This window comes from Gracilinanus agilis, chromosome 1 (assembly GCF_016433145.1).
Source record: "Gracilinanus agilis isolate LMUSP501 chromosome 1, AgileGrace, whole genome shotgun sequence".
In the NCBI taxonomy this organism is placed as follows: domain Eukaryota; kingdom Metazoa; phylum Chordata; class Mammalia; order Didelphimorphia; family Didelphidae; genus Gracilinanus; species Gracilinanus agilis.
The window spans coordinates 738,491,553-738,505,535 of record NC_058130.1 but is presented as its reverse complement, the minus strand read 5'-3'; the positions used below and the strand labels follow the sequence as shown (position 1 = coordinate 738,505,535).

The following is a 13,983-nucleotide window of genomic DNA, read 5'->3' as shown; positions in this document are numbered from 1 at the left end:
GGTTAGGATTGGAGTCCAGGAGGTAGATGAGAATTTTTTTTTTTGCGTGGAATTTGTTTTCTTTTTTAAAAATAAATTTATTTAATTAATTCAGAATATTTTTCCATGGTTATGTGATTCATGTTCTTTCCCTCCCCTTATCCCACCTCCCTTCTGTAGCCAAGGAGCAATTCCAGTGGATTTTACATGTATCGTTTATCAAAACCCATTTCCATATTATCAATATTTACAATAGAGTGATCATTTAAAGTCAGCATCCCCAATCATATCCCCATCAAATCACATGACCAATCACATGTTTTTCCTCTACATTTCTACTCCCACAGTTCTTTCTCTGGATGTGGATATCATTCTTTCTCATAAGTCCCTCAGAATTGTCCTGGGGCATTGCTGCTAGTAGAGAAGTCCATTACATTCGATTGTGCCACAGTGTATCATCTCCGTGTACAATGTTCTCCTAGTTCTGCTCCTTTTGCTCTGCATCAATTCCTGGAGATCTTTCCAGTTCACATGGAATTCCTCCAGTTCATCATTCCTTTCAGCACAATAGTATTCCATCACCATCAGATACTACAATTTGTTCAGCCATTCCCTAATTGATGGAAACCCCCTCATTTTCCAATTTTTTGCCACTACAAAGAATGCAGTTATAAATATTTTTGTACAAGTATTTTTCCTTATTATCAGTAGTTGAGACTTTAATAAGTAGTTTTGAGAGTTATGTACATGTAGGTAATAGTAGAAGCCATTGGAGCTAATGAGATAATCAAGAATTTAGATAGTAGTGTGAGAAGAGAGATGAGTGATCAGGGGCTAGGACAGATACATGGGAAATAAAGAGTTCTGGTGCCTTTGATTATTTTTACTTTACATAATTATTTACAGTCTTATTTATTGGTTCTGCTCACTTCTTATTGCATCATTTCTTACAAATCTTAAATTTTTCAAAATTACTCATTTTCATCTTTTACAGCACAAAAATATTCAATTGCATTTACATACCATGTTCTGTTCAGCCACATCTTAGTTGATGGGCACCTGCTTTTTACAGCTTTGTGCTACTGTAACAATTGCCCTTATAACTAAATGCTTTTGTATATTTAGGACCTTTTTCTCTGAGACTATCTAGTCCAACTCCCACATAGGAAACAACCTTCTAGAGGGAAAGGATCCTGGATTCTTTCAAGGCCTTATTTTCCCTTTTTACAAAACGAGGGATTTGGATTTGTTGATCTCTAAGCCCTTCTAGTGTTAATGGCTTCATCTCCATGTGCAAGTTTGAATGGCCCAAGACTGTTTTGCCCCAAGCAGTCATTCATGGTTAGTCAGTCCCTCTACTTCCTGAAGGAGGATGCCCATTGCTGATAGTCTATGGACTGCTACACCTACTCTTGGCCTTATGCCAAGTGAGCCACCTTAAAGACTGAATGGGGAATAGGAGAGTGGATGACACTTCCAAGCTGAGGATTAGACCCTTATCTACCTTTGGGGAAGGTCTCTCTCCATCAACATGAATATAGGCAGCTTAGAAGGATATCCTGTCAGCAATTCAATCATATTGTGCTCTTTTCTGACAGCTCTTATTCTCTGGATGTATCTGGGCAGCTGGGGGCTCTAGGAGTGAGGGAGCCAAGCCCTGTTCATGAAGTCCAGCCCTGAGTTTCTCATTAGAGTACTGTGCCCTGGACACAGGGTGTCCTTGATGAACATTTGTTGAATCAGTGAGCTGAGGAGAATTCAGGATGAAACAACAGGAGACTTGTCAGTAGATGCAGAGATGAGATTCTAGTTTATAGTGGAAATGAGCTCCATTCTGGGACCGGGAGGGGTGAGTGTCAGGAGAAAGGGCTATTACTTCATTTGGGCAAAAACAAGCCTGGGAAAGTAGTCATGTAGTTCAAGGGCTAGACTGGGGGGCAGAGGGGGTGGGTAGCAGAAGACAAAGCAGCTCTTCTGTGATGGATCCTGGAATGGTTCCCAGAGAAGCTGTCACTAATTCTTTAAGTGATGATGGAGAGACAAGGGAGTTGGTTTGTTAGTGAGTTAGTCCAGACTCATATCTTCCACCATCACTATGGAAAGTCACATAGAGAGGGCTAGATTGCAGCATTTAGAGCTAGAAGGGGCTTTTAGAAGCCTCTGGTTCAATCTCTCATTTTTATGCAGGCAGTGTACAACTAGGTAGTAAAGTGAATAGAAGCCAGGTAGAAGGTCCTGGGTTCAAATATGGCCTCAGACACTTCTAAGCTAGGTGCCCTGACAAATCACAAACTCAATTGCCTAGCCATTAACTATTCTTCTTAGAATTGATACTAAGACGTAAGGTAAGGATTAAAAAAAAAAAAAGGAGTCAGAGGGTGACTAGGTGATTTAGTGGATAGAATGCTAGGTTTAGAGTCAGGAGGACCTGATTTCAAATTTGGCCTCTGACACTTCTAGCTGTGTGACCCTGTGCAAGTCACTTAACCCTAGTTGTCTAGCCCTTACCACTCTTCTGCCTTGGAATGGATACTTACTATCAATTCTAAGATGGAAGGTAAGGGTTACCAAAAAAAAAAAAAAAAAAAGTCCATCGTTTTTATTCAAAGAAAAACTGAGGAGGAGAGACTTGTTCAGTTAAGGCCCTTGTGAACCATAGCAGTCTGCTCTGACCAGTGAGCTGAAGGTGCTTGAGCTTCTGAACTTCACGTATTGTTGGGGGAGGGAGGACATGGGCTGACAGCAGCTGGGCTGGACTAGTGAAAAGGGCATCTGGATAGGCTGTATGGAGAAAGTCTGAAAGTGTGAGTGTAGTGAAGAGAGCCTAGACAGAAGAACTGGGCTCAAATCTCAGTTCTGCTGCTTATGTCTGGCCTGACATGTTAGGTCATCTCACTGACCCTGGATGAGTCACTTATCTCTGGGCTGAATTTTCCCTAAATATTAGATGAAGGGATTGAATGAAATGATCTTAAGGGCCCATCTATCGCCAAATCCTATGGGAGGAAGATGACAGACTATCCTATAAATATATTTTCTCTCTTCCAAGCTTCCTAGAGGCACCAGAGACCAGGATTTGATGATTCCTCCAGAAAGACTTCAGGCTTTTGTATATTTGGGAGCAAAACTGAGGGACAGGGAACAGTGAGACTTGGGGACTGAGGTCTGGTGGAGTGGAGGTAGGGAATAAGTGGCAAATTGAGAATGTGGCTTGTTGGAACTGGAATTAACTATGGCTCAGGGTGAGTGTGAAGTCCTAGACCTAGACCCTGAGTGTGCCATAGACTGGGCTAGAAGCCTTAGTGTCCTCATCTGTAAATGGGATGGCTGCTTTTGAACCCATAGCTCAGCCTGGGGGTCAGGACCAGAGATGGTAACAAAAACCCAGAGGTGAACTATAGTTCTGGTTGCAGAAGAGCTGAGGAGAAAACTAGCCTTCCAGGGCAGTGGTGGACTGCAAGCAGAAGTGTGAGACTGACCCTGATCTTTAACCCATTGAGGTAGAGTGGGAGGAAAGGAAGAGCCAGGACAAATTCAGCCTTCCCTGGCATGCCTTGGAAACTATCCAAGAATCTTTGGTGAGTGAGAAAGCAGCTAAGAGTATCTGGGCATCCTGGGATGGAGGGCTGAGAGTTTAGAGAAGGTTGGGAGATGTGGCTTTTCCTACAACCTCAGGAAAAGTGGGTGCCAGGAGGAGGGTTGGCTTTCCCTCCCAGTTCAGGGAAGGGACTGAAGGCTGGAGATTGAGGGCTTGGGTCCTAATCTGAGAGTAGGAAAGCTTGGAGTAGGGGCAGAAAGCCAAGGAAATGGGAGGGCCAGAGGCTGGGATAGGATGCAGGATCAGGAGCATTAGGTTTCAGGTCCAGGTTTGGAGGGCATTTCCTTCCTTTTCTTCTTTATGAGAAATAAGAAACCTTTTGACCCTGCCATATCAGGGTTAATGCTGGGTTTTAGTTCTGGGCCATGGTAAGTGGTTAGCATGTGGCTAGCTTCTCACAGATCCAGCTATCCTGTTGCCCCCGGCAGTTGGCATCATTCCAGAGGCCATTGGTACCACGCATTGCCACACAGTCTTCTCCCTGACCCTGGTTGTTGGGTTCTCCTCGGCTCCAGTTGCTGAAAAGCAGAAAATGGAGAGAGGCAGATAGATAGAGAAACTCTAATTGCCCTACAGCCCTATCTTTAAACTTTTACTCCATCCCACCTCCCTGGATCTTCCTACAACTCACGTGTAGTTCAAGGGACTCTCATCCATCCAAACAAATGAGCCTTCTATGTTCAGATCTCGGAGGCCAATCCAGGAACCCTTCTTGTTGGCCTTCTGGGTTAGGAAAGCCTGAGGGAAGGACAAGTAATCGGTTAGAACCCCCAAGGGTAAGGGCCAGGATGCCTGGGTCCTCAGACTTGCCTTCTTTAGTACCCATCTCCTCTTGGAGGTATCAGATAATCTTTCACAGACTCCTCCCTTCAGTCTTTCCCTCTAAGTAGGGCCACTTCATTCCAACTCCATCAGCCCAGACCCTTAAAAAGACAGAGAAGCATCTCTGGAACTTCTTCCTAGGACTAGACCCTATAAAACCTCCCTACATTCTAGGAGGAGTTCACTTAGCTTGGACCCTGTTGTGATCACTCAGCTTCCCCTTTTCAGCTCAGGCCACTTTGGATCCCAGGTCTTTTGATGTCCCACCTGCTCCTCTCTGCTTTTGATGCTGACTAGCCGACCCTGAAGATTGATGCAGGCAAACTTGGCTTGGGACCATGTCTTGGGCTCCTTCCCAAAAAAGTAGCATTTTTTCTGGAACAATTGCCAGTCTTCTGGGCACTTTGTGCAGATAGAGCCTGCAGCAAGAGAAAGAGGTAAGCTTTGGGGTCAGGGCAGAGGAATCTCCCAGCTACCACTCAGGATTTTTTCTTGTGAGCAAATGGAGCCTAGGATGAGGAGAGAAGCATAGAATTTTATCACTGGAAAGGATCTTCAAGACTATCACCATCTTCATTCCCATCACCATTGATTACCATTAACACCTTTACCTCCACTGTTAACTACCTTTCCCATCATCACCATTATTACCATTATCATCTCTATAGCATTATTCTCACCATTCACATCATCAACACTACACTGACATCATTCACTCCATCATTATAATTTCCACCATCACTATTGTTACTATTAACATCACCACCACCATTACTCTCATCACTAACCTCCAACACTGCCATCATCATTGTCTTTATCACTTCCACTGCCACTTTTATCAGGCAGCTAGGTGGTACAGTGCATAGAGAATTATGCCTGAAGTCAAGAAGACTTGAGTTGAAATCCAGCCTCAGTCACCTACTATCCACCTAGTCTCTGCCTCAACTGTAAAATGGGGATAATAGCCCTTAGCTTCCAGGGTTACTTATGAAATAAGATAATGTTTGTAAAGGGCTTAGGACAGTACCTGGCACATAGTATGTGTAATATAAATGCTTGTTCCCTTCTTTTCCCTCCTTCTACCATCACCAACAATTACTACCAATAATAGGTAATAGGGTACTACCCACCACCATTGTTTAATACTACTGTTAACATCATCAATGCCATCACTATTATAATTGCCATAATCATCATCACTCTTTATTATCAACATCACCAAAGGTGTCACCATCATCATCACCACTATGAATGCCACCACCTGATCATTACAACCATTAATTTAATCTTCACCATTGTCTCTAAAAATAACCATCATCCTTTCAATCTTTTTATCACCATCATTGTCTATCACAATCACCAACACCAGCAACACTAGCTCTCTCCCACCATATCATGATCCATTGTATCTATTAACGCCACCACCATCAACATCATCATTAACATTGTCATGACTATGAATACCAACAACATCAATCTTCATTCTCTGTTTCTCACCCTGGGTTGGCATGGCTGTGTGATCTTCAAGCCTGTCCAGTCCTTGGGAGGGCTGAGAAGCTGTGAGGTTTGGGGAAGGGGAAGAGGGGAGAACTGTCCATCCTAGGGAGAGGAACCATCATCTCATCATCATCACCACCTACTACCATCATCATTGCCATTACCAAAGTTAGTAAGTGCAGATGAGTTTGTTGAACAGTGGCTAGTTGGGGAGGTGATAGAGGTGATCCCTGTCCTGAGAGGAAGCTCAGATTAGAAACTTTGGAAGGTTCTACCCTTGGAGTCTGAGACTGGGATTTGTGAGCAAAGAGGAGAGCAAGGGGAGGTGTGGTAGAAAATGAGAAAGAAGATAGAAATGGTAACAAAAACTATTGATGGATCCTGAAAGGTTGAAGAGTGGCAGTGAATTTTTGGCCCCATGCCCCAGGGTTTGAGGAGTCTTGGGTCTGATCACTCACCTTTGAGAATGGGGCTGTATGGAGGAGTGAGGGAACAGAGAGGGTGGAGTTTAGAGTAGAGGATCCCACCCTCACCATTTATTTTCTCACCGGTTGCTCTTTGGAATTCAATCCAAAGCTTCTCAATCTCTTCTTCCAGTTTTCCCCGAGCCTGAGTAGCATCGTCCTTCTCATTCAGCACTGTGGATATTGGGGATGTTGGGGATGGGGAGAACAGTCTTTAGTACTGATGCCTTTCCAGGGTCAAGTTCATCTCTCTACTCCTGTTTCACCTTTTTTTGTCCCCTTCTTTCAAGACTTGGGTCCATGTTCCCACAAGCCTCCTCTATTTCCACAACCCTTTTTTATTCCACCTTCTTACCCTGAGACCTGAAGGCTGTGCTGTCTTCTTCAAGTCTTTTCAGTTGTTGAGAGAACCGAGAAGCTGAGAGTAGGAGGGGAAGATGGGAAGACTGTTCATCTTAAGCAAGGAATGACCCACAAAACCACCATCCCTTAGGACTTCCCATCCCCCATATCTCTCAGGACCACTTCCTCTTATAGTCACCATCTCCACAGGCCCCTTCCCCATATTTTGTTCTTTAGGGTCCTCATTTCCCATGTCCCTTGCTCCTCCTCTTTAATATTCCCTCTGTCCCTGTTTGATATCTCTCATGTTTCCAAGCCCTGAAATTTTAGGACTGTCTATTCAACTGGAAGTCCTTCTAAGGTCTTGGAAAGTTGGCTTTTTTTTTAAAGCCTTAACTTCTGTGTATTGGCTCCTAGGTGGAAGAGTGGCAAGGGTGGGCAATGGGGGTCAAGTGACTTGCCCAGGGTCACACAGCTGGGAAGTGTCTGAGGCTGGATTTGAACCTAGGACCTCCTGTTTCTAGGTCTGACTCTCAATCCAGTGAGCTACCCAGCTGCTCCCTTGGAAAGTTGGCTTTTGAAGAACAGGGTTGGTTTGTGGGGACAGACCATCCCTTTGAGGCAGAAGGCCTTTGAGTTCCCCTGGTCCCCAGTTCCTTGTCCTATGATCCTCTGTGGAGTCTAGGCATCACAACAGGTAAACTAACCACATTTCTCTAGATTGACTCATAGTCCCTCCCTTCTCCAAAATTGGTGTCTCTGGGCCTCTGCTATCTACATTTTTGCCCCATTCCATTGAGAGACTGACCTAGCTCAGAGGCTGGTGCTAGGCTTTGGAGCACAATAGTTTAAAGTCATAATTAAGAAGCCCTGGGGAAAGCTCAGGTTTTTCTCCTCTTTATCAAGAAAGGGAAAGAATCCTCAGCAACAGGTCACCCTCTCATCCAGGAACTTTCTCACCTTCAGATTTCAGAGATGTCTGACCTTCCTGGAGTTTGTTCAGGGTCTTGGAGAGTTGAGGAACTTCAAGGGAAAGTGAGAACAATACTGGTCTTAGGGATTGATGTGGCCCCCAGAACGGAGAGTCTCTGAGCCCTCCATCCTTTTTCCGACCCAAGGCCAAGGATCTGAAAGGGACTTAACCAAACTTGAATAGAAATCACTCTGCCAGCTCTGTAACCTCTCCAAGAAGTGTTCATCTCATCTCTGGTAGAAGACCCTCTAGAGGGCTTGTAAAGGGTTTTTTTTTTTCCATTTTGGACAACTATATTTGTTATGAGACTTTTCCTTTTATCAAGTCTACATTTGCCCTTTGCAACTTCTAGTTTTCACTACCAGTTCTACCTTCTGGGGTCAAGCAGAGAAAGTCACTTAATTATTTGACAACCCTGCAAATGCTTGAAGGCAGCTCTTAATTTTCCTCTTCTCTTCTCCAAATTAGACATCCCTATTTGCTTCAACCAATCCTCATTGGCATGAATGTAGATCCTACACTGTCTTTGCTGCTTTCCTTGAGGCAATTTTTATCTAGAAAGTCAGTGTCTTTCCCAAATGGTGATACCCATAACAGAATGTAATACAGTTGAGGCCTGACCAGGGTAGCACAGTGGGACATTGCCTCCACCACCACCACCAACAGTTCTGGACACTTGAGTGCTCTCAGTGTGGCTTAAGAACATGTTCATTGTTTTGGCAGCCATATCGCATTGTTGATTCATACTCCACTAAATCTTTAGATCTTTTTTTGAGGAGAGAAGGGGTGGGAGTCAGACTTCTCCTCCCAGGTCTTATTGGTGGCATGGGAAGAAGAGTGGTGAATATTCATTCTCCATATTTCAACTTATCATCCCATGGGATCCTCCAGGTATAGGCAGGTTAGAATGACTTGTCTTTATCAAGTGAGGAAACCAAGACCCAGAGAAGGGAAAGGACTTCCTCAAGGTCATACAGTGTCACCACACTACCCTCTCCCTTAACTGCCATGTGCCATCTCAGGTGTTAATATTGGGATCCTGGCCTTCATATTAACATGGAACTGTCTCCCAGGCTTCCACAAACCCTCAGAGCTCTCTGGCTGAGACCCATTCCTCCACCAGGGCCCCAAATACATCCATTCTGAGATTCACCATTTGTTCTGAGGTTTAGCTGTGCCTCTTGTAGCCGTCTAAGGACAGTCAGAATCCCAGAGTCTGAAAGAGTAGAGAGGAAAAAATTGGGGGGTTAGTCATTCCAGAAGATAAAGTGACATTCTAGGAGAGCATATACTGAAGAAATCATTTTGCGTTTCTGGGGTAGGGAAGGTGATTTTTAGGGATCAGGGATTATTTCAGGGCTAATAGGTCCCGACTCTTAGGGGTACAGAGTCATTCTATAAGCCTAGGTGAGAGAAGCAGGAAAAGCACTCCAGAATTGGAAGAATCCAGAGACTTGGGCTCTAGTCCAAGCTCTGCCACAGATTAGTCATGTGGTGTTGGGTGAGTCATGTCCCTCTCTCAGGTTCCCCATTTGCAAAATGTATTGCTTGTGTGCTCTGTGGTTCTTGGAGGGAGGTGTGTGGTATTGGGAAGTGAAAGAGCATCATGAGATGAGGATGTTAGGAAGTTGGGATTTGGGGGTCAGGGATTGAAGAGGGGAACACAACATCTCACGGCATCATTGTGTGACATACATACCATTACGGTACACACAGGACTCCCGAAGCTTCTCCAAGTCCTGGACTAGCTCTCTGTCTAGAAGAATCAGGGCAATACGAGTGTTAACCTTTTTTACCTCTCAGTGGCCCAACCTCCTTCCCCACCCCATCCCAAATCCCTTGAACCCTTTCCATTGGATTCTCAGGTTAATGTTTTGGAGTCTGGGTATTTGAGTAAGAGACAGGGGCCAGAAAGCTTTGAATGGTGGGGTAGGAATGGGGAGGTTCTTACACCGAGTTAGGAACAAGAATAGGAGTGTTCCCCACAGGGCCGCAGAGATCAGTAGCACAAAGGTAAAGAGAAGTACACTCTTTCCACAGGTCTTCTGGCCGGGCAGCTTAGTGAATCCTGGGAGCCAGGGGAAGAAGATAGAAAGGGGTGAAGGGCAAGTTTGAGAGAACATGGTCTAGACTGTGGGTTTTGACTCTCTGACCGGTGTCTTAATCTGGCACTGGGCCTGCATCTTGGACCAGGGCTCTGACCTCAACCTCTTTCCTCTTAAGTCCAAGCCTCAGGATTCATTAGGCATGTGGAGGGACCCTGAGTGAGTCAGGCAGGCTGGCCAGCTAGAGCCCATTAGAAGGATTCCTTCAGGACAGAATTCAATTCAGCAAACATTTGTTAAGCTACTACTATGTGCCAAGCACTATGCTAGGCCTTAAGTATATAGAAACAAAAATGCAAATGTGGTTTCTTTCTGATTATCTGCCTACTTTTTTGTGTCTTCAAGCTTATTTCTCTAGCTATACAGCTTGGATAATAAGAGATGGAAGGGATCTCAAAGGTCATCTTGTCCAAGTCTCAATTTCCTCATATGAGGAAAAAGACTTGCTCATGGTCATGTAAGGGTGACATTTGAACCCCAATCCCATACTCCAACCATGCCCTTGAGTTCATTGTTTGATTGCTCTCTTAGGTGTTGGCTCAGGGCAGGAAGGATCTCAGAGGTTCTGAGGTGAAGAGCTAGAGTGGCTAGAATACCTTCCTGCCCAATTCTGTTGCCATCCCTAGAGCCTCAGGCTCTGGATATGCCAACCTCACTGAAGCTGGTTTAGCTCTAGCTCTCTATGCCCTCCGATGATTCTCCCCACCCTGCTTCTTCCCTTTTGCCTTCTGGTTCTGACTCTACCTTTATTGACTGGTCCCCTGCTTGAACCCACTACTACCTTTTGTTATACAATTAGAACTCTCAGAATGTTGAGAGTTACATGGGACTACAGAGACCATGTCATACAACCCACACTCAAGATGAGATTTTCTGCTGTGCTATTCCAGACAAATGGTCATCCCACACCTCTGCTTGAAGGCTTCCAGTGATGAGATACCCACTTCCTCCCAAGGTGGTCCATTCCATTTAGGAATGTCTGTCCCTCTGTTCTCCAACTCCTGGATCTGTCTTTGCCTCTATCTCCCATTCTTCAGTTTCCCCATTTCCATCTGTTTCTACATATGTGTCATCTATATCTAATTATCAATATATCCATACTCCCCATTTATATAGATTGATGGAAATATGTCTATATATGTATCTATATATTATTTATACATGTATACATATAACTATATATACACATATACATATAACTATAAAAAATATATATATATACATATATATATATATATATAAAAATTATTTTAGGAGGTAGGGAAACTGACTCTCAATACATCGTGACCACTCAGTGGTCTAACCCCATTATTGATCTATATGGGAATTTTGACCTGCTCTTTTTCTGGCTTGTGTCTGTTCAATTTCACCCTTATATGACCATGAGCAAGTCTTNTCCCAAGGTGGTCCATTCCATTTAGGAATGTCTGTCCCTCTGTTCTCCAACTCCTGGATCTGTCTTTGCCTCTATCTCCCATTCTTCAGTTTCCCCATTTCCATCTGTTTCTACATATGTGTCATCTATATCTAATTATCAATATATCCATACTCCCCATTTATATAGATTGATGGAAATATGTCTATATATGTATCTATATATTATTTATACATGTATACATATAACTATATATACACATATACATATAACTATAAAAAATATATATATATACATATATATATATATATAAAAATTATTTTAGGAGGTAGGGAAACTGACTCTCAATACATCGTGACCACTCAGTGGTCTAACCCCATTATTGATCTATATGGGAATTTTGACCTGCTCTTTTTCTGGCTTGAGTCTGTTCAATTTCACCCTTATATGACCATGAGCAAGTCTTTTTCCTCATATGAGGAAATTGGGACTTGGACAAGATGACCTCTGAGGTCCCTTCCATCTCTACATCTATTATTATCCAAGCTGGATAGCGAGAGAAATAAGCTTGAAGACACAAAAAAGTAGACAGATTAAAAAAAAAAGCCTGGTGGCTTTTGCCACTAGGGGCCCACCATATTGATGCAGGACCAAGTAGAGACCCCTGATTGCTTAGCCCACTGTAGCTCAGAACTTGTAAACTCAAGCTATCCACTAGCCTCAGCCTCCTGAGTAGCAAGGATTATAAGCATGCCCCATTCTCATACTCTGCTTATATATGTACTCAGACCCACACTCATATTCTGCATTTCTCTATATCCTGGTTTCTAAAGTCCTTTAATACCTCTCCCTAGCTCTCCATTACTCCATTTGCCTGTCTCTGGTATCTATGCTTCTACTTACTCCCTGTGTGACCTTGTGCTGGCTAGGTGACTTAGAGTGATAGCTTTGAAGTCAAGGAAGATCTGAGTTCAATCCTGCCCTTATATTTTTTCCTAAGTATGACCCCGGACTAGTCACTTTACCTCTGCCTGCTTTAGTTTCTTAATCTGTAAAATGGGGTTCATAATATTACCTACCTCCCAAGGTTGTGGGGAGGATCAATTGAGATAATATTTGTAAAGTGCTTTGCAAATCTCAATGGGCTGTATAAATGTTTATTACTAAGATACGTAGCCTCTATGGGTCTCAGTTTACTCATCTCTAAAATGAATTGGTTTCAGCCCATGGTCTGTGATCTGGTGACATCATTTCCTTGTCTTTCCATATCCCAAACCCTATTCTTTAATATATCTCCCTGCTTTCCCATATTCTGAGTTTTCTTCTCCTCCCTTATCTCCCCATGTCTGGAATGCCCTTGTTCTTGTCATAGGATCCTAGAGATTAGAGCCTTAGACGTTGTCCTAGAATAATTTTCATTTTATGTATGAGTAAACTGAGGTCCAGAGAAGGGATGTGACTCTATTCCTTCCTCCACCTCTACTCCTCCTAATCACTAGCATTATAACAGAGAGATGGATTTGAAGACAGAAAGACCTGGTTGTGAATTCTGCCTCAGATCCTAGCTCTGTGACTTTGGCAAGTCACTTAACATCCCTGTCCCTCAGTTTCCTCATCTGTAAATGGAGAGGGTTGGAAGTGATGACCTCTAAGGACCCTTCCAGCTCTAAGTCTTCGATCCTCCTGTGGTTCCATAACATAAATTCTGCTCTTGTAACCTTCCAAGAATTAGAAAATGGGATACCTGGGGAAGGTCTGAAAGGCTCAGGGAGCCTGGTCAGGGAAGGTTAAGTCTTGGAAGAATGGCATCCCAGGGGGCTCAGTAACCTACTCTGACAGCCACCAGGCTCCAAAAAGCCCACTGGATGCCAAGAGCCTGGGGTTCTGGGCTCTGCCACAGTCTGAACAGGAGGGAGAGGGGAAGGAAGGAGGCACACAGCTCAGCTAGCTTTTAGTCATCTCCAGGACTCCCAGTCCCTCCTTTTCCCGACCCCATCCCCACCATCTCCATATGCCCTCACCCTGGCTTCTTGGGGACATCTTGCTGAATTCCACTTGGTCTGAGCTGCCGTTCCACTTGGCCTCAGGCTCCATCAGAGCTCTGAAGGCTACTACAGTCTGGTTTTGTACTGGGGGAGAATGACTAAAAGGAAGAAGGGCGGAGCCTTTGCTCGGAAAGGCAGCATGAGGCTTTTTTCTTCCTTCTCCTCCTCCTCTTCCTCCTATACTCACCCTTTCCTAGAAATCCCCAGGATTAGGATAAGGAAGAAAACTCAGGGCTTTCTGAGGATCTCTCTTGCTCCTCTTCCCTCCTTTATGCTCAGGCATAAGCAAGTGAGCCCTAAAATAGTTTGGGCTCAGCATAAAAAAGAGTTCTTGAATTCTCTCCTCCTCCTTCCCAAGTTTACCTTTCTTCCCAGTTCTTCTCTTCTGTTGCTGTTAGGGCCAAAGGTATTAGAGTCACCAGTCTTAGGGACTTGCAGAGGTGAGAGAGACCTCGTTTAGCTTTTGTTCTACTACTCCCCCCACATGAGTCATTAAGCATCTGCCAGAAAGCCCATGTTGGCAATCCATTCCATTGTCAGGGTATGAGTAAGGGTCAAGTTCTTGGTTAAGGGTAGAAGGGTCAGGTGAGGGTAGGGTGAGAGTTTGAGGAAGGGTCAGATGCAGGTCTACTCAGCAATACACACTGTAATAAGAATCTTCTTCTTTAAAATAAACCCTTACCTTCCAGCTTAGAATCAACACTAAGTATTGGTTCCAAGGCAGAAGAGCAGTAAGGGCTAGGCAGTGGGGGTCAAGTGACTTGCCCAGGGTCACACAGCTAG

At 44.1% G+C, this 13,983-nt stretch overlaps 1 protein-coding gene across 1 annotated transcript; it reads right to left on the bottom strand.

The window, feature by feature from the left end:
* Positions 1-2,566: 2,566 nt before the first annotated feature.
* FCER2 (Fc fragment of IgE receptor II) lies at positions 2,567-13,249 on the bottom strand. Its single transcript, XM_044658700.1, has 11 exons — positions 13,177-13,249; positions 9,627-9,743; positions 9,375-9,431; positions 8,829-8,891; positions 7,663-7,725; positions 6,716-6,778; positions 6,445-6,534; positions 5,897-5,998; positions 4,667-4,818; positions 4,209-4,315; positions 2,567-4,095 (listed from the first exon to the last, which is right to left on the bottom strand). Exons 1-11 carry the CDS (start codon positions 13,247-13,249, stop codon positions 3,954-3,956), a joined length of 1,029 nt encoding a protein of 342 aa, XP_044514635.1. The 3' UTR covers positions 2,567-3,953.
* Positions 13,250-13,983: the final 734 nt, after the last annotated feature.

Bases quoted from the DNA above. Each gene is read 5' to 3' on its own strand.
- FCER2 (XM_044658700.1), bottom strand. From the start codon at position 13,249: ATGGAGCCTGAGGCCAAGTGGAACGGCAGCTCAGACCAAGTGGAATTC. The intron at 9,744-13,176 runs GTGAGGGCATAT...CCTGGCTCCCAG, and splicing joins GATGTCCCCAAGAAGCCAGG to GATTCACTAAGCTGCCCGGC. The intron at 8,892-9,374 runs GTATGTATGTCA...CTACTCTTTCAG, and splicing joins GTCCTGTGTGTACCGTAATG to ACTCTGGGATTCTGACTGTC.